Source organism: Cynocephalus volans, chromosome 1 (genome assembly GCF_027409185.1).
Source record: "Cynocephalus volans isolate mCynVol1 chromosome 1, mCynVol1.pri, whole genome shotgun sequence".
NCBI classification, from domain to species: domain Eukaryota; kingdom Metazoa; phylum Chordata; class Mammalia; order Dermoptera; family Cynocephalidae; genus Cynocephalus; species Cynocephalus volans.
In genome coordinates, this window is record NC_084460.1 from 135,107,645 (window position 1) to 135,128,115 (window position 20,471).

At 38.4% G+C, this 20,471-nt stretch overlaps 1 protein-coding gene across 1 annotated transcript; it reads right to left on the reverse strand.

The window, feature by feature from the left end:
• Nucleotides 1-1,728: 1,728 nt before the first annotated feature.
• C1H3orf85 (chromosome 1 C3orf85 homolog) lies at nucleotides 1,729-13,864 on the reverse strand. Its single transcript, XM_063113228.1, has 3 exons — nucleotides 13,816-13,864; nucleotides 3,253-3,386; nucleotides 1,729-1,818 (listed from the first exon to the last, which is right to left on the reverse strand). The coding sequence occupies exons 1-3, from the start codon at nucleotides 13,862-13,864 to the stop codon at nucleotides 1,729-1,731; spliced, it is 273 nt and encodes a 90-aa protein (XP_062969298.1).
• Nucleotides 13,865-20,471: the final 6,607 nt, after the last annotated feature.

Here is a 20,471-nt window from a genome sequence, read left to right on the forward strand (position 1 = left end):
AAGTCTAGATAGATATGAGAAAAAGCTTATTGAAAATTGGAGCAAAAGTCACTCTTCTTATAAACTGACAAAGAACTTGGCTGGCTTGGTCCATGCCCAAGGGTTTTATGGAATATAGAACTTAAAAATGATGAACCGTGGTACTCATGGAAGAAATTTCTAAGCAGCAAAGCATTCAGGAAGCCACATGGCTACTTGTAACAGCCTACACTGACTAATGGCAGCAAAGGAATGATATAAAGCTGAAATTTATAATTAAAATGTAAGTGGAGGGAAAAAATTGGAAAACTCTCAGCTTGGCCACATAAGAGTGAAAAAGTACATTTGTGGGAGGAAACCAAGGGTGTGACCCAGCCACCATCTGCTGAGGAGATCAGGATACCATCAAGAGAATGGAAGAAAGATCCTGAAGGCATTTCAGAGATCTTCAAGCTTGCTCTTCCCACCACAAGCCCAGAGGCCTAGGGAGACAGAATGGTTTCAGGGAACAGGCTTGGGGCACCATTTATGGGTTTGCTGTCTAGGCCCTTCATGGGCTCACTGCCCAGGGCCACCTCAGGATGCTGCTCCCTGCACCCTGGCTGCTCCTGCTGCTCTAGCAGTGGCTAAATTGGTCTAGGTATGGCTGGACCCACAGTGTTGAAAGATCCAAGCTGGAAGCCTTAGCAGTGTCCGCGTGGTGTTAAGTCTGCAGAATTACAGAATGGAAGAGCTGTGGAGGCATGACAGCCTCCACCCTGATTTTAAAGGGTGTATGGAAAAGTCTGGGGACCCAGGAAGAGATGTGTTGCAGAGGTGAAGTTGCTGCAGAGTTTCCACTAGAGCAATGCTGAGCAGGAATGTGGAGTTGGAGTTGCAGCAGAGAAACTTCACCAGGACCATGCCTAGTAGAGTCATAGGGAGGTGGGGCCATCACTGAGAATTGTAGAGCTACTAGCATGCAACACTAATCTGAGAGAGTTGAAGTGTGGTCTAAGCCTAGGAAGGCCATAGGAGTGGGGCTGCCAGGGACTTAGAAAGCCCAAACCCTGCACCAGTGTGCAGAGGATACCAGACATGGAGTCAAGAAAGAACATTTTATAGCTTTAAGATTTAATGCCTGCCCTGCTGGGTTTTGGACATAGTTAGGATCTGTTACCCTTTCTTTTGGCCTATTTTTCCCCTTTTCAGTGGGAATATGTACCCTATGCTTGTCCCACCACTGGATCTTGGAAGCAGATAACTTGTTTGCTTTCACAGATGACTCTTTGACTCCTGAGATAAAACAAGTTAAGACTTTGGGAATGGAATGAAAGTATTTACATGTGAGAAGGACATGAACTTTGGGGACAAAGGACAGATTACTTTGAGTCAAATGCGTCCCCCAAAGGTTTATGTGTTGGAAAGTGGATTATGATATTTGAAAGGTGGGGCCTTTGAGATGAGATTGGATTGTGAGGACTGTGTTCTCAGGAATGGATTAATCCATTCATGCAGTAATGAGTTATCATGGGTGTGGACTGGTGGCTTTATAAAGAACACATGATAATGCTCTTGACATTATCATCATGTGATACCCTGTGTCACCACGGACCTTATAAAGAGTTCCTACCAGATGCATCCCCTGAACCGTGGACTTCCCAGCCTCCAAAACTGTAAGAAATAAATTTCATTTCTTTATAAATCACCCCATTTTAGGTATTCTGTTATAAGCAACAGAAATGGACTAATACAACCTGTAAAGCACATTTACTGGGCAGTAGTCATGTCAAAGGGGAATATGTTCATGTCCAAATAATACTGTGCTGTTGTTTTCAAAGCAGTCCATGTCTCATGAGCCTGTAACAAAAGGAGACACAAGTCATGATCTATGAGTATGTAGAAAATATGTTGCATTGGTTATTTGGATAATTATACGGATATTCCTAAAAGACTGGGGAAAATAAAACGGAAGAATTATTTCAAATAGGGTTTTGTTCTCTTACTTACAGTTATCTATTTACGTCAATGCTCAAATGTTTTTCAGTATTTGTGGGGCCACAGTATGAACCAATGTGGTAAGAGTTTTGTCACATCGTAGTATCTGTCAATTGATCACAGCACTGGTTTACAGTTAGAGGCAGGAGTGTACTTGAAAATTTCAACATTCCATAAACAAGACACAGTTTAGCAGACTATGTAATTATTTAATTTGCCATATAAGCAAATGTCTTGTTTTAATACCTCTAAATGATGCCCATTGGAGAGAAACAGGCATAAAACTGGATGCATTATCCAAGCCAGTGGTTTTCATCAACAAATGCTAAGCAGAAACAAGTTGATCCTGGTAGACCAGTTAAGACCCAGCCATGTAGAGTAAAGATAGGACTGAGGCCCCAAAAAAGAACATTTAATTTGTTCTGACTTTATACAACCCTTGTACCTGGTGATAGTGAGGATCTGATACATGTGGAAAGAAAGAATGAATGACTAATAAAGGAATTAATTATTTAATTAATTAATTGTACACCTTTGTTTTCTAAATTGTTAAATTGTAAGAGGAAAAATCACAAATTATTTAAATCCTCAGATAATTCAGTGATTTCTTTTGACCTAGACTTTTAATGTCTTCTTCCACTAGAAAAGTAAACATAAAATAAAACTGGCTAATGCAAGTTTTCTTTTTTATTTCTCTTGAGCTGAGAATACAAATAAATAGGAACATGTTCAAAAGGCAAGCAAATGAAGAAACGACATTAAAGTCTTGGGTAATTATCGCATAAGAAAATTAGCTACTGAACAACTGAGAGTGAACTATGTGACTGCTATACATCTATCTACCTACCCAAACAAGAAATAATTTATTAAGCCTTGACTACATAACAGTCATTTTGCTAGGTCCTGAGAACAATTACCTTGATAGCTATGACATGGATCCTACCTTGGTAGTTTAGGTAGGGAGGTTGCGTACATGAACAATTAATTTCAAGTGACCTTTTGAGAGCTATTCACATGTGAATAACATGCAGAGGGGAGAGAATAAGGAAGAACAATGCTGCCCCAGAAAGAAGGAAAAAGCTTCATTCAGAAAGGGAGACATTTGAACTGAGTCTTTAAGCAGGAGGTGAAGTTTACCAGGCAAAAGCCACTTCATGGAGAGGAAAGAGCAGGTATAGCTCAGAGCGGCTAGAGAGGAAAAATCAGGGCTAGGCTAGTGGTGTGTTAATATCAGCTGAGAAAATGCCTATTTAAAAAGACAGATAATAAAGGACCATTGGTTTCAAATGCAAATACCTGTTCAGCCAGTGTGGTTCCCCACACATTAGGACTGTGATCTGGGTCCCAGTAATCCTGCAAATGTACGTTTCTTTTGAGACGTAGGAACTGGTTTGCTGGGTCCTCCAACAAAAATGGTGCTCCCAACACTCCTGCAACGCAGAATTCAAGAGCACAGCATCTTTTAGGGCAACAGTTTACATCTCATGCTTCCTCTTAAAGAGACAGCTATGATTTTGGGGAGGAAGGATGCCAGAGAATAAAACTCTGGCGAAGCTAAGCCCTCAGCCCTTTGTCACCACTGTACTGTCACCACTCTGCTTGAGGTGCATATAGTTCAGCATGGAAGTCAGTGCCAAATGGTGGATGGAAAAGAAATTCAGAGCTTCTGTACAGGCATGAGGGCCTGCAGACCTGGACTCAAATTCCAGCTCTATGACTTTTTGGGGAAAATTGCTTGATTTCTCTGAGCTGTAATTTTCTTGTATGTAAAAGGCTATAATAATAATAATTCACAGATGACCCCTGTACAGGCTGAAGAAATTAATTGATATAAACTACTTGGCTCAAATCAGGCAGTCAATATTTTTTTCTTGCTTTCCTAGCCTTTCAAAATAGAACATATCTTTCAGTTCGAAGTAGACTGCTTCCAAATCTGACAGTGGTTTAAATTGTTAGTATTGATAGATCCATTATTAAATTGAACAAGCTTGTATTTTGTATCTCCTTCCTACTCCAGGATTAGGGGGAAAAAAAAGATGATAATTTAAAAAATCCAGGCTTTCTTAGGATCTTGAACTTTTAACAGTCTATGTTTTCATTCCTAAGTAAAACACACTGGTGTTCAGAATAGTAACTTGAATCAATATAAAGGCAGAACAGACTTATTCCTGACCTATATGTGACAACTGTACAATCTATTCATTGTTTGTGATGAAGAAGCATTTAATAAAAATCTAATCATAAGTAATGTTACATCAGGCCCTCTACAGCCTCATCAACAGGACTCTATTGACCAACACTCTTTAAGGATTGGGGTTACAGCGAGCTATAAGATGTGAAACTCTTTTCTACAGGGCTTTCTGTTTAGCTGAGGTCAAAGGTCAAAGAAAGAAAACAAAACAAGGCAACACAGGATTTGATTGTTCTAAGGGGGTTTAAGAGAAAGTCTCATTATTGAGCACTGGAGCACTCGTACACATGCAGCTGTTTTCATGGCCAAAGAAGCTGCTTTTCCTGTTCCTTGAAGGAAAGATTAAATTTAGCACTTTGGAAGAAGGGGCAAGATTTTTTTTATTTTAAATTGGAAGAACGATGTGAGCAAAAGTGTGATATTGGGAATCTACAAAACCAGCATTTGAAAACAATGGTTAGAAGTGGCGAGATGGAAGTTTTCTATTTTAAAAAATAATAGCCATTAATACTGAACTTCAGAAGATATTAATGACAGATGACAGGAAGAATACTATCCTGCTCCTAGCTAATCCAATTTAATACAATCCGAATATCATGTCTGTGGAAGCCTCTGAGATGGTTCCCAAAGATCACTGCCTCCTGGTATTCATATGCTTGTGCTCTCAGGCCCCTCTTACCCTTGTTAGGATGACTGGTGTAACCACAGAGTACTGCAGAAATGATGGTGTGCAAGTTTTTTAAATTTGTATTTTAACTTATACATTGTAATTGTACATACTTATGGGGTACAATCTGATGTTTTGATACATATACAGGTTGTATAATAATCAGGTCAGGGTAATTAATGTATTAATCACGTTATGCATTTATCATTTTTTTTTTTGTGGTGAAAACATTCAAAATCCTCTCCTCTAGCTATTATGTAATATACAAAATTTAACTGTTAACTATACTCGCCCTACTGTGCAATAGAACGTACCTCCTATGTAATTGTAATTTTGTATTTGTTGGCCAGACTTTTCCTGTTTCCCCCCCTCTATTTCCCCTCCCCAGTCCCTGGAAACCACTGTTCTATTCTCTGCCTTTATAATATCAACTTTTTTGTGTGTGGCTAGGAGATAAAAGACATTACAACTTCTTCCTTGCCCCTCTCTTGGAATGTTTGCTTTAAGAGAAGTCATCTGCCATGCTGTGAGGACACTCAAGAAGCCCTGAGAGAGAGGCTCACATGGCGAGGAAATGATGCCTCTCACCAACAGCCAGGTAAGTGAGCCACCTGGGAACCTGGTGCTTGGGCTCCAGCCAAGCCTTCAGATGACTACAGCTCCCATTGCATCATCATGAAAAATCCTGAGCTAATCCACTTCCAAATTCCTGACACTGAAACTGAAATAATAAGTGTTCATTGTTTATAGCTGCTGAGGTTTGAGGAAATTATTTATGTAGTAGCAGATAACTAATACAATGCATTATAACCAATTACTAATGTCAAGGTAAATTGCTAATCACCAGTGTTGGAACCAAGGCGAGACAACTGAGGCCCCTAGAGTACAAATACAAGAAGGAACTCATTCTCAGGTTTATATAAATTTTATGCCATAAATCCCTTACTTCCCTCACTCTAGTTCTTGCTCTGATATCATCACTGCAAGGAAAGATAAACAACAACAACAAAAAACCCTTATCAATCACTGCCACATGCAAAGATAGGTACCATTAAGGAACTTGCATTATAGTCAGAGTTCATAGATAATTAGAAGAGGACAAATTGTGATTAGACCATCCACAGTGGGAGTAATTAATTCTGATATTGGTATGTAGGTCTCACAGAGAAATTGGTTTGATTTGGGCAGGTTTCAACAGTGAGGAGGAAGGTAGTGGAAGCAAAAAATGTGTATTCCAGGTTGAAAAGTACCTGAGAGCCAAGGAACATGGGAGCCAAGTAAGATTCAGTTTCAGTGATTCACTTTGCCAGTGTGATTAAAAGATAAGGTTGTGAAGCACACCACCAGTGCCATGGGGCCCTCCTGGGGTCCTGAGGTATGGATCCAGGGACCAGACCGTCCTCCCACAACCAGGCACATGGCCATTGCCACCACCAACTAGGTCAGGAGCATGCCAAAAGCATCACCTCCATGTGGGTGGCCCACCACAGCCACCACAATAACCACAGCTGCTGCAAAAGTGGCTAGACTCCACAACCACAATGCAGATGGCCTGCCAGCCACTGGAGTTCATTGACACAAGGAGAGTCACCAGCAGAGACCAGAGAAAAGAAGGGGATATCTCTCTCCACAAAGCTCATTCCAGAGAGACAGAAGAAGCATCTGTTCTATGATAATATTGGGGCACCTGAACACACCTCTCAGCACTGGACAGATCATCTAGGCAACAAACCAACAGAGTAACCATTACTCTTTCAGAGGGAGAGAAGAAATCTAGGGTAATTAGAGGGGGAGGGGGAGGAAGAGGGGGAAGAGGATGGGGAGAGATCGGACAAGGGGCATAAAGAATAAGTATGATTTGTAACAATATATATGCTAGTAATATTGATTTGATCAACATATGTCAACATCAAACCCCAATAATATGTACAATCAATTATGATTCAATAAAAATTTTTTTAAAAAAAAGATAGGGTTGTGGTGTAGATGTGGCTGGAGATTATGCTGGAAATATCAGCTGAAGCTTGATTCTGAAGAATTTTTGCTATTCTACCAAAGAGTTTGGATTTTATTCTGTAAACAATTAATGATCATTTCTGAACAAGAAAATTATAGGGCCATATTTACTTTTAAACATTTTTTATTGTGATAAAATATACTTAACATAAAACTTACCATTTTACCATTTCTGAATTGCAGTTCAGTGGCATTAAGCGTATTCACAGTGTTATGTAACCATCACCACCATCTGAACTATTTCATTGTCCTAAATCGACACTCTGTACTCTTTGAACAATAAGTCCCCATTGCCCCCTCCCTCAGCACGTGGTATCCAGTATTCTCCTTTCTGTGTTTACAAATTTGCCTATTCTAGGTACCTCAAGTAAGTGGAATCATATAATACTTATTCTTTAATATCTGGCTTATTGCTTAGCATAATGTCTTTAAGATTAAACCATGTTGTGCATGTGTCAACATTTCATTCTTTTTCAAGGCTGAATAACATTTGATATGTGTTTTAAATGTGATATGTTTATTACATTCTGTTTATCCATTTACAGATTTACTTTGAAAGATCCTTTTTTCAGTGGTGTAGGAAAAATGGTTAACAGAAGAGAGCAGAGAGAGGAACATGAGGCTGGGGGCACTTCTAATAGTCCAAATGAGAGATAAGTAGGGCCTGAATCTGTTAAGGGACAGCAGGATGAGAAGACAGAATTGATTTGTAGAGAATCGAGCTGACTAGTGTGGATTAACCAGCACTGAATTGATTTTAGCTGAGATGGGCCCTGCGAGGTGGTGGTGTGCCTGGTTGGAGGCAGAGGGTCCGGTCCTCGGCTCCATGACTCAGTAGGTCACTCTTCAGGTTTCTCTTCATTCTCATTGAAGAACAGGTTTTAGTTACAATATTACATATTTTATGTGTTATTATTTTGTTAAAAAAGGTGTTTTTCAAAACAAAGCAAGTGGCTATGCAAAGTAGACCCAGTACCACTAGTAAATAATAAATATTTTTAAATAAACCATGCTAGGATACAATTTATAGATAGATAAAAGAATATGCAGTTAACTGCTTAAACATAGTGTTATTTGGAATCATCTAAAAGTAGAACCAATATTCTGCACTACAATTATTCTGGTGCATTGTACGATCACTAAGAAAAAAATGCTATTTCATAAATCTTGGCAGAGAAGCATGCTTTAAAAATATATCATAGCTACTTTAAGCTCTAATAATTCTATCTTTTGTCTTCTTTTTGGTCATGGAAAATATTTTACTGATAAGAATCTCCTTCTTCCCAGGACAAAGCACCTACTTCAGCATTATAGGCCCAACAGGCATCCAATAAATATTAATTGATGATGATAATAACATCACCCATGAGAAAGACAGAAAGTTGTATTTATTATCCTACTTTAAAAATGAGAAAATTGACACAGGAGATGAAGTGACTCACTCAAGGTCACATAGTAAGTCAGTGGCGGGGCTGGAGATAAAATGCAAGTCACATGGCAGGGCATGCTGCTATTCTCTCTGCTTGAGGGATTTCTCCTCCCTTTTTCATTCTGCCTGATCAACCTTGAAAGTTAGTGAGAGCAAGAGCAAGGTTTTGATTTTGTGAGCCTATGTGTACTGCTGGGGCCTGAAAAATGAACCGTGAGTTTTATTGCTTTGTTGGTTTTTAAATGAATGCTTTTTTTTTTTTTAATGTAGGCAATATCAACCAGGTTAATGTCTTTTTAAAACTTTGACTATAAGCTATGAAAAATATCTCTCTTTCTTTCCAACTTCCTATACACCCTCCTTCTTTTAATCCCACATCAGACAGTCAGTCTTAATAAGAATCTGCCAATGTTCTATTTAAACATTTCTCAAAATACTTTACAGAAAATTTTATACAGTAGAAATAAGGCAGACACATCAGAGTATGGAGCTGTTTGGGATCATAGCTCTCCCCACACCAGAAAAGGAGGGTCAGAGATCCAGAGTCTTCTCCTGGCCCCACCAGTGACAGGCTAGGTCACTGAGTGACTTCTTATTCCTGCACCTCTGTTTTCTGTTCTGTCACATGAGGCTGGATTATATGCTCTGTAAAGTCTCTTCCAGCTCTAATATTTTGAACTGGAATGTATTCATAACACATACGTCATCAACCAAAAACTACTTTCTCTGCGTGGTATCATGTCACCAGGAGCATATAGAGTTTGCAGGCACAGCTCTTGCTACCTTCAAGGAACTTACTGAGAAACTCAGCACTAAGGAAGATTAAAAATAAGTGAAAGAGTTCAAAATAGACCCATTCAATAATTAAAGCAAAACAAATAAAAATGCATTCACATCATGCACAAAGGGATGAGTGCCCATCACAGGCTGATGAGCAGTACTGGAGTGACAGAAACTGCCTCGTTAGAAATGCAAGGACTCTATGTCACCATCATCCAGGGAAGGTGGAAAAAGCGTCTTTAAACTTGACAGTGGAGAAATGACTGATGATTCTAAATCATCACAATGCACATGACCATGGAAATGATGTTCATGGCAGGAACTTATATACTGAAAAGATTAGATAGCCCAATTTTAAGATTCAAAATGAAAGGACAGACTCTGATGGCAGATTTCTTTCTTCTTCCATGTAGAGGGAGCTCATTCAGAGTAGCCTCGTTTACCTCTTCACTCCTTTGTGCAAAAAGATGAGACAAGTGCCCAGGAAATTATGGACACACATAAACTAAGCACTGAAATAAAGTATAAATGGTCACTAGGAATTAAGTATAAAAGAGAATCAGGAGGAAAGGATATATGGATGTCTTGGCATTATGGTAAAATTTTCAAAGATCTCTGTAAATGCAGGAGAAATCCTATGATTTTGTGAGAAACTAAAATATTCACATTAGGTTTATATTTTCGAGGACTTGAATATTCTCTGTGTTTTGTAAATAATTTTCTTTATAATGAAATAGTTATTTTCTTTCTTCCCACTCTTAACTTTGGTTACCGACCTAAAAATTTGTGGAGGAAGACAGAAGAGCTGTATTTAGTACAATAGGTTCTCTCACTTTGTTGTAATTTGGATAAAATTTGGTGAGAGAGGGAGGGAGAGAGAGAATAGGAGAGAAGCAATATTTGGGTTGAGAGAGAAAATGTGAAGAAGAAAAGGAAGAGAAAGGAAGTAAGAAGGGGAAGAGAGAAATCAAGAAAAGAAATCAAAGGAAGGAGAGAAAAAAGAAAGAAGGTTGTATGACACAAAAGGTTACAAAACCTGAAAAGCCATGGAAAAAGGAACAGGGCAGGTAGGGAAAATAAGAAAACAGAAGGCAGAGAGGGTTGACAGAAAGAGGTGCTGACGTGCAGGACCAGCTGTCCTACCTGGTCATAATCAACGGTCTCTTAATACAGTGCTTTCGTAACTGAACTTTTAACTCAGGAACTTTCATTTTATTGCCCTTACAATTGCTGATGTGTTGAGTACTTTGAAAAGTAAACAAAAACTGCTATCTCTTGAGTTTAATGTAAGTCTGCTTTAACCCGCTCTCAACACACATACACTGGTGCATGCACTCATACACGCTGCCACGCAATCTCCTTGGACATGTTTTTGGAGTGGGATCTTTTATTAGTTTTTAGTCTGCGGACAGAGAAATTTGTAACTCATGAAAGGCAGCATTTTTTATGACTCCGTAGTGACCCCTCCTGGGTCACTACCTAGGGGTGTTGATGGGATTCCCAATCTCTAGGGCCATGACAATGATGCTATCTGGGTAGGAAGATAGACAGTTTTTCTACAACATCCAGAGCAATCAATGAATCTAGTCATAAGCAATAACATTTTTTTTATCCAACCAGATTATTTCCCAGTTTATTTTCACTATGCACTTTCTTAAATCAATCTTTTCTTTCAATCAATCTTAAGCCAAAGTGAGAGGTAAAATTAATAACAACATATTATAAAATACACTAAAACTGTATCAGGGAATTCAGACTCTCCAAGGAACTGAAGGGCTGCAGGGATAACTGAGAAGGGCCAGTTCCCTGTGGTGGAGAAGAAGGCAAAGAGAGGGACTAGAGGCGCTGACAGGGTCATGGAGAAGAAAATGTGAGCTTAAAAGCTCTTGTCAAAAAACCAAATCAAAATAAAAAATCCTTCAAGACAAATTGGCATTGGTTACTAACTGTGAAGTGAAAAACAAGAGCTGGAACTATGCCAGGAAAATGTTTCGAAGGCAGTTCATTTTTCTTCCCGTCTAAAACCAGAAGACACACTTGTGCTTTGTGTCAAATCTGATCTCAGGTCAACACTCTGGGCAGGGGCCCCGAAACTGATTCAGGTGTAGGTCAACTCCAACTTCCAGATCAAACCAGGAGAACGTGGCTGCTGAGGGAAAAGGAATCTCTTTTTTATTTTAGCAGAACGACAATGAGAGCAATCCTTTAAGAAAAACACACAAATTAGAAACGACTAAAAACATCAATATAATCCTTAATACTGTTCAAGAATGGGTTCACTTAGAGAAACGCTTTCCAAACATGTTTATTTTTCATATTTCCTCTTTATGTGAAATGAGGCTGCTTGATGTTAATAAATGCCCTGCTGGGGTGGAACATGTTGACTTGATGGTTACCCTTCACCATGAGTATGATTAGGAACTGTCATCAAAAGTCCTTGGTTTTGTCCTCATTCTGCTCTGTTTTGTTAAATAAGGCCACCCAGCTCCCTAGCTTCTAGTCTTTTCTTGTGGAACCAATGTCTTCTCTACTGTCCCACTACTTCTTCAGGGAAGATCTCGCCCTGGGCGCTTCCTATCCCAAGTCTGGCACTGCAGTGCCAGGGAGGACTGTTTGTGTGGCAGAAAGAAGAGTTTTGTTATCAGAAGGCCTAGATGGAGAATTTGGATGTGAATGTGGCATTCAATATTGATTAACTGTGTAACTTGGTCAGTTAACTTCCCTAAACTCTCTTTTTCCTCTTTGTAAAATGGGAAGCATAGCACCTATCTTCAGAGTCATCATGAAGATTGACTAAATAACACATTTAGAGCCCTTGACACATAAAACAGTAGAATTAATATTTGCGGATTTTTCTTCTTAAAACAGTAGGATTAATATTTGCTGATTTTATCATAGGAGAAGGCAACCCTTGACCTAAATGTTCAAAGAAGGTTTATTTATTTATTTTTAAGATTAAACCATGGCCCTTGAATTTAAGTTGCTATTTTAAAAAATCAATAAGATAATTTGGAAACTCTGCTTATAAATTTAATTTTTGGCTTCAGCATTACCATCAGGAAAATGGATAATGAGACTTTCCCCCTAACTACTTTAAACCAAGTTCTACAGAAAAGTGATTTTGTTAGACAACTAATCTATAATGGAGAAAAAAATTTTAAGTAACAAACTCTTTTCTTAAAATTGTTGCTTTCTTATGACAAGCAGAAGGGTTCTAGGGAGGAAAAGCAGACGAACAGGCTGCATTCTTAAAAGAAAAAGTGGAGAGGAAGAGGCAAAGGAAGTTGGCTTCAACTATTATTTCTTCTTCTAGAGCTCTATGATTTAGAAAATGTCAGTTAAACTACTTTGCTAGTGTCAAGAATTAATCTGGTTCTAAAGACTTCAGTCTCTTCAGTCTGCACATACTAAAGGCTTTTTCCCCCTGAGATCTGAAGGACTAACCCAGCAGTGTACGTGTTTCTAGTTCTCAACCTGTTATTTCATAAAGTTTAACTAGAGAAGTTTGTTAGTATTTTTTAAGTGAAAAACTAGTCAAACAGTCAAACCAGTGTCTTTAGCAGTAGACATATTTATATCTCAGCTGGAGTTGAAATCAATTCAAACTTCTTTCTTAAGAAAATCTTTCTTAAGAAAGTTTCTTAAGAAATTTTGCAGAATCATTTTCCTTTGTCAGATATTTTTGACCCTGCAGCTTTCACAGGTGATGTGGACCAATCACAGTGCTTTAGCCAGGCAGGCATCCACCATCAACCCTGCTAAAGTCAACTGCATGGATCAGTGGTCAAGGCAAAGCATTACACTGGTGGATTATGACCAGCCCATGACTTTAATTCACAGTATGCTCTCTTTCTTCATCTGGAGAGGTGGGCTGTAACTGTGTAGGATTGCATATGCCTTGGTGATAACTGATTAATAATAATGTGGCTAAAACATTTCTAAATCATATGTTCAAATATGATTGTAATACAAATTACAATACTGACGACTAATTATTAAAATTATTTTTATGCTTAGGAATTAAAGGCTAATTATACACACACATACACATACATATACATATATCTATCTGTCTATCTATCTGTGGGGGAGCTTCCAGCAAAATGTAATAATATAATTTTTTTCCAATGGCTCTCAAGCTTATCATAGAAGCAGAAATTTATTCTGGTTTAAGCACTTCATCAGAAATATTCACAAATTATAGGGGTTTAACTCTGAAAATAACTTACACCCTTGTAAGTATTTTCAGTTTTTGTTGCAACGAAAATGAATGCTCTCTCAGTTCAATTGTGATATAAGCCACTGTGTCACTGGGTCAATTTGGCAGCAAATCACTTGGCCTCTGGTGCCTTCCTTGATCTGCCTTTAAAACACCATTTCTTGGAGCTGCAGCCTGCCCTAAAGGTTAATGAATTCATGCTCCCAAAGTGCTTTGAGGTTTCCACATAATGGTACTATGTAAGTGTTGAAGTTTCTAAGAGATATTTTTAAATTTTTCTTTGTTCAAGGATACCAAAGCACTTCTTTAGAGGCAGCAATTAGTCTTCTTTGCAACATAGTAAGATGTTAATATATAATTAGGAATAAAATGATCTCACACACACAATTAACATTAACACATTCAAAACCACAGCTTGACACAATAGTTTGGATCCTCCGGTGCTTTAGAATAGGCCTATGGATAAAACATGTTTGTTCATTTTTTTAAAAAGTCAAAAGGATATCAAGCTTATAGTTGTAAAAGACATGACAAACAAAAAAGAAATAGGCTCTTACCTATAAGCAATGTTGAAAACAGGGCTACTTGAAGCATTTTATAGGCCATGATCCTGTTCTGGAGAGAAAAGATTTATTTATGTTAATGTAGTCCAAGCAAAGCTCATTATACCAGGTACTTTTCAGGAGTGTAAAGCATTTGCTGTGTACCTGGAAGATGAGACAAGTCAGAGAGACAGCCTGGCTTGAGGCAGCTTTTTCATGTACCTCCTGCCTTTTTACCCTTTGGACTTTTTGAATTGACTTTTTATAGGCTGTTATTATATGGGCCATTTATTTATTTACTAATTTTGCCATCCACACAGACTAATGTAATGTTAAAAAAAAAAAAAGGCATGAAAAAAAATCACTCATACATTGCTGATGGAAATGTAAAACAATACAGTTACTTTGAAGATAGTTTGGCAGTTTCTTAAAAATCTGAGTACATAATTACTGTCCAACCCAGCAATTGCACTACTGAGCATTTATCTCAGAGAAATGAAAACTTACGTTCACACAAAAACCTATATAAGAATGTTCATAGCAACTTTATTAGTAACAGGCAAAAAATGGAAACAAATCAGATGTCATCCAACAGCTGAATTTTTTTGTTGTTGTCGTTTCGATTGCTTTTTTATTTTATTAATATATATAATTTTTACATTCTAGGATGTTGGTGTGGAGCAGTTGGGAGGGAGAGGGAGGGGGAAAGGGGAAGGAAATGTGATGGAAGGGGGACAGAGGAGGGGCAGGATTGAAGTCTGTGGCACCCCCTCATTCCCACAGGGGAGACTGGGGGGCTTCCAGCAGTGGCTTGGTCATTGCCAGGCTGGGTGCAGATGTCAGAGGAGTGTGGCAAAAGCCCTCACCCCCACCACCCCAACAGCTGAATGTGAAGTTGTTTTACATCTATATCACAGATTACTTCTAGCAATCATCATCATAATAATTGATAAATACAACTTGGATGAATCTCAAGGGAAGTATGACTGAAAAAAGCCAATCCCAAATGGTTACACACCTGTATGATTCCATTTATATCACCTTCTTGAAGACGATAAAATTATAGAAATGAAGAACAAAGTAGTGGCAGGGATTAGGGATGGAAGTGTGGCTTCTGAGGGCAATATGAGATGGTGATGGGATTCTTCTGTATCTTCACTGTGGTGGTGGATGTGTGAACATAAATGTGTGATAAAATTGCATAGAACTAAAACACACACACACACACACACACACACACACACACACACACACACACACACACACACACACACGAGTACACGTAAAACCAGGGGAATCTGAATAGACCAATAGATTATATCAATGTCAATATCCTGGTTGTGATGCTGAACTATAGTTTTGCAAGTTGTTACCAGTGGAGGAAACTGGGTAGATCTCTTCCCATTATTTTCTACAAGTGTGGGTGAATCGATATATTTCAAAATAAAAAGCTTAATTAAAAACAGGGAATGTTTAACTGCATTGTTTCCATTTCCAACAAAAGTATCTAATAAATAAAACTGGAACACAACTTTCATTTTCAAACAATTGCCATTTTCAGTGGTGTGATTAACAGTTAACTGAAAAAGTTCATCCTACAATTTATTCCTAATGGCAAATTATGCGTCTGCTGGCCAGTCTCAACAAGATTATGCAATCCGTAATGAGTAGGTACAGAGATGTAAAGGAGGAGGGGAACAACTTTCATGATGCCTATCATTGAATTGCAGAGGGTGTTTTAGAAACGATCTACCTACCTGGGAGTAGTAACCTGCCTCCATCTACTGATGGATGAAGACAGACATCTGAAAACAAGCACTGCAAAGTCTTGGAAACCTATCCCACGTGTCTACCTATATAGGATTTTGGAGTTGCAACAGCCATTACTACAATTCTGTAAGTACCCTGTGTTTTACTTTGTGGAGAGGTAAAAATTTGTGGTTGTGTGACAGACTAGAAGAATCTCAAGAAAATCAAGGGAAAAAAACTTTTTTTAAAAAATTTGAAGATCATAGAATAAAAAGAAAACTTTATCTTCCTCTCCTTCTCTACTTTTATCATTCTTTAACTTTTGGACCTAAAGAAAGTCGTATTTGGAGAAAGGATTGGTGGGGGAGGAGGGTTTACTTCCTGTCTCTTTTACTTAGTTCTCTCACAAAATGGGTAATTAGTCAATTATTTTGTATGAGATGTATAATGAAAGTATAAAATAATAATAGCTATTCCATTAATTTTACACATATCTTCTCACTTAATTTTCACAGCAGTTCTATGGAGAAGGTATTATCATTATTTTACAGATGGGTAAACTTAGGCTCAGAGAGAGATTTCATAACTTGTTTGAGGAGTGTTTAGAAATTACAGAGAAGAAGGGGACTGGACCCCCCTCCCACAACCAGGAACACTGTGCCGGTGCCTCAGGGTCTGCCTGGGGACCAGAGGCATGGAGAAGGGGACCAGACACACCCCACAACCAGGCACACCACCAGTGCCAAGGAGCATGCCAAAAACATCATCTCCGTGTGGGTGGCCCACCACAGCCACCACAAAAACCATGGCTGCCACAAAAGTCGCTGGATGCCACAACCACCATGCAGATGGTCCACCAGCCACTGCAGTGCATTGACACAAGGACAGTCACCAGCAGAGACAAAGAAAGGAAGAGGATGTCTCTCTCCACAAAGCCCATTCCAGAGTGACAGAAGAAGCATCTGCTCTATGACAATATTAGGGGACCTGATCACACCTCTCAGCATTGGACATATCATCTAGGCAACAAATCAACAGAGTAACCATTATTCTTTCAGAAGGAGAGAAGAAATCTAGGGCAATTAGATGAAGGAGGTGGGAGGGAGTCGGGGAAGGTGAGAGATTGGACAAGGGGCATAAAGAATAATTATGATCTGTAACAATATATATGCTAGTAATATTAATTTAACATATCTCAATGTTGAACCCCAAAAATATGTATAATCAATTTTGATTTAATAAGTAAAATAAATTGAAAAAAAAAGAAATCACAGGGGGAAATTTTGCAGCAGAAGTAGAGGGGCTGCTCGCACATAGAGTATAAGCCAGTGAAATGAGACAAATTAGTGAGAATGGCCGCAATATGGCCCACATAAGCATGTCACCTGGGCAATTCAATTTCATAAGGGAGGAATAGATATAGTACAAAATCCTTCATGGACCAGAAAATGTTTTTCTTCCCACTGAATGAAGCATTCCCTGATCCCCAAAATGCAATTTGGTTGCTGTTTCTTACATCTGCAAACTTTTAGAAGTTAGGCCATGTTTCCCTGTATTATGGTTATGTATCTAAATTTCAATAGTCCTGAAGATTTCAGTAGTCCTGTCACAAGCTTCCTGAAGGATGGTCCTGCATCCTACTCCTGTGCATGTGCCCCAGTGCCTAGCACAGTGCCTGTCATATAATAAATTAAATTGAACTGCATTAAATTGAGCCAGTATTTTCCTGCACTGGTCTATCAATTTAGAGCCTCATCCAACTGGTTACAGAAAACAAGTGTAACGTAGCAGTTTTGGTTTATGTTGAAGCTTGGATTTTAAATAGTTTTCCCCAGGACATTTATATAGAATAACAAAAGACAATGCATAGCCAAAGCAATGCTGAGCAAAAAAAAATAAAGCTGGAGGCATAACACTACCTGACTTTAAACTATACTACAAAGCTATAATAACCAAAACAGCATGGTACTGGCATAAAAACAGACACACTGATCGATGGAATAGAAAAGAGAATCCAGAAATCAAACCACACACCTACAGCCATTTGATCTTTGACAAAAGCACCAAGCCTATACACTGGGGAAGAGACTGTCTCTTCAACAAATCGTGCTGGGAGAACTGGATATCATTATGCAGGAGAATGAAACTAGACCCATACCTTTCAGCATACACTAAAGTCAACTCAAAATGGATTAAAGAATTAAATATACACCGTGAAACAATAAAACTTCTTAAAGAAAACATAGGAGAAACACTTCAGTAAGTAGGACTGGACACAGACTTCATGAATATGACCCCAAAAGCACAGGCAACCAAAGGAAAAATAAACAAATGGGATTATATCAAACTAAAAAGCTTCTGCATAGCAAAAGAAACAATTAACAGAGTTAAAAGACCACCAACAGAGTAGGAGAAAATATTTGCAAAATATACATCTGACAAAGGATTAATATCCAGAATATACAAGGAACTCAAACAACTTTACAAGAAAAAAAAAAACAAGCCACCCAATTAAAAAGTGGGCAAAAGAGCTAAATAGGCATTTCTCTAGGGAAGATATACGAATGGCCAACAGACACATGAAAAAATGCTCAACATCACTCAGCATTCGGGAAATGCAAATCAAAACCACACTGAGATACCATCTCACCCCAGTTAGGATGGCTAAAATCCAGAAGACTCTGAACGATAAATGCTGGCAAGGTTGTGGAGAAAAAGGACCTCTCATACATTGTTGGTGGGACTGCAAAATGGTGCAGCCTCTATGGAAAGTGGTATGGAGGTTCCTCAAACAATTGCAGATAGATCTACCATATGACTCGGCTATCCCACTGCTGGGAATATACCCAGAGGAATGGAAATCATCAAGTCAAAGGTATACCTGTTCCCCAATGTTCATTGCAGCACTCTTTACAATAGCCAAGAGTTGGAACCAACCCAAATGTCCATCATCGGATGAGTGGATATGGAAAATGTGGTACATCTACACAATGGAATACAACTCAGCTATAAAAACGAATGAAATACTGCCATTTGCAACGACATGTATGGACCTAGAGAGAATTATATTAAGTGAAACGAGTCAGGCACAAAAAGAGAAATACCACATATTCTCACTTATTGGTGGGAGCTAAAAATAAATAAATAAATTCACACACACACACACACACGCACAAAAAAAAAAAAAACTGGAGGGGAGAAGAAGACATAACAATTACAATTCCTTGAAGTTGATATGACAAGCATACAGAAAGGACATTGTTGGGTGGGAGCGGGGAGAGTGAGGAGGGAGGGAGGTTTCGGTAATGGGCCACAATAATCAACCACATTGTATATCGACAAAATAAAATAAAAAATAAAAATAAAAAATAAAAAAAAGGAAATTTTATTCTAACCAGGAGCAAGCTGAACTTGTTTTTGCTCTGAGTCATGCCACCCATTCAGTCAGACCCAATAAACCACAAAGTTTTGGAGAATGCAATGCTGGTTTATAAAACTCTGATCAGAAGTGATGGAGGGCACGGTGCAGTCTGGCATGATTCAACGACATCATCAGTGTCAGTAAAAGGTGGAGGGTCAGACAATGTGATGGGGGAGAAGAAGATATTAACCCTTACTAAACATTGTCCTGAAGTTTCCACTGCATTTTACCTATTGCAAATGAGCTGGTAATAGCACTTATTTTTATGAAGTTATTTGAGATTCTCAAAGAATTGCTATATAAGAATAAAATTTTACATAGTACCTGGTAAGGGAGTCATTTTTAAACAGATCTGATTGTGTATAAGTATGTTATATTTTATATTCTGGCTATAATGTGTCATCTTTAGCGGGTCAGACCTCTTAGGGGTGCCATTTTCTTCCCAGAACTGGGTAACATCCCACGACAGTTAGGGTTATTGGCTGACATTTAGGTAGAACATGACACAGCAACCACATCCTAAGAATGAATAAAGGTTTCTGTAAACTCTGGAGCTACATGCAGAAAGTAGCTCTTTAGTGAGGCAGAAGATGTCACATGCAGAACCAGTTGATGTAATGCAGAAACTGCTTTTGAATTACTATGTAGGATATGATTTTGTCTCAGAAACTGAAGCTTTTGTTTTTCATTTTGTCTCAATTTGTTAATGAAATGAAACCTTGCTGAGGACAAGTAGGAGGAATAGTCTCTCTTTAACCTTTTCCCCACAAATCAAGTTGACTATATTCCCTCTTAGCATTGTGTATATTGAGACTTCAGTACTGCTGTCTTCATGGTATGGGGGCATACACCCACCCACCATATATTAACAATAGGAGCTGCATTCATTTGGAGAAATTAGCTAAAATGTTGTAGAAACATATTCTGTCCTTATATTCCTTTTTAATGTGGTTGCTGCAGAGTAAAACATCTGCTACAGTCTGAGATGCCTTAGGTTTAATGTAGTTTGGAAATGTAGTTTAAGGACTTGCATAAAGACTTCCCTTTTAGTAGATGTAGCTAGCTCAGAATCTTGAAAGATTGAACTGATCCTACCTGGTTTGAGGAAGAGAGGGTCTCACCACTATATGCAGATTACTTGTCACCTTAAGAAAAGGTCACCTACATTGTACAGAATCTCCGTCTCCTCCCTTTTTACCATTTATTTGCTAATTTGTACATCCACCACACAGCAGTATAAAAAGACAGAAAATGGGGGTATTTTCAGTTCCATCCTTCAGCTGTTATTCACTCATTCAACAACTATTTATTAGGCACTTCCTATGTTCTAAGCATATTTCAAAAATCCATCTATTTTGAACATATTCCATGTACACTATTTCAAGTACTAGAGTTACAAAGAGATATCAAAATTGTTTCTTGTGTGGGACAAGATAATTTCAGTGAAAGTTTCTCAGTGAGTGAGTTAAAGTTTCCCATGAGGACAAACTGAGTTGGAGTA

What these genes read in the sequence shown, in the direction of transcription:
- C1H3orf85 (XM_063113228.1), bottom strand. Translation starts at nt 13,864, where the DNA reads ATGGCCTATAAAATGCTTCAAGTAGCCCTGTTTTCAACATTGCTTATA. An exon ending in GTTTTCAACATTGCTTATAG is followed by an intron (nt 3,387 to 13,815) that starts GTAAGAGCCTAT and finishes TCTGCGTTGCAG; the next exon opens with GAGTGTTGGGAGCACCATTT. An exon ending in GAACCACACTGGCTGAACAG is followed by an intron (nt 1,819 to 3,252) that starts GTATTTGCATTT and finishes CTTTTGTTACAG; the next exon opens with GCTCATGAGACATGGACTGC.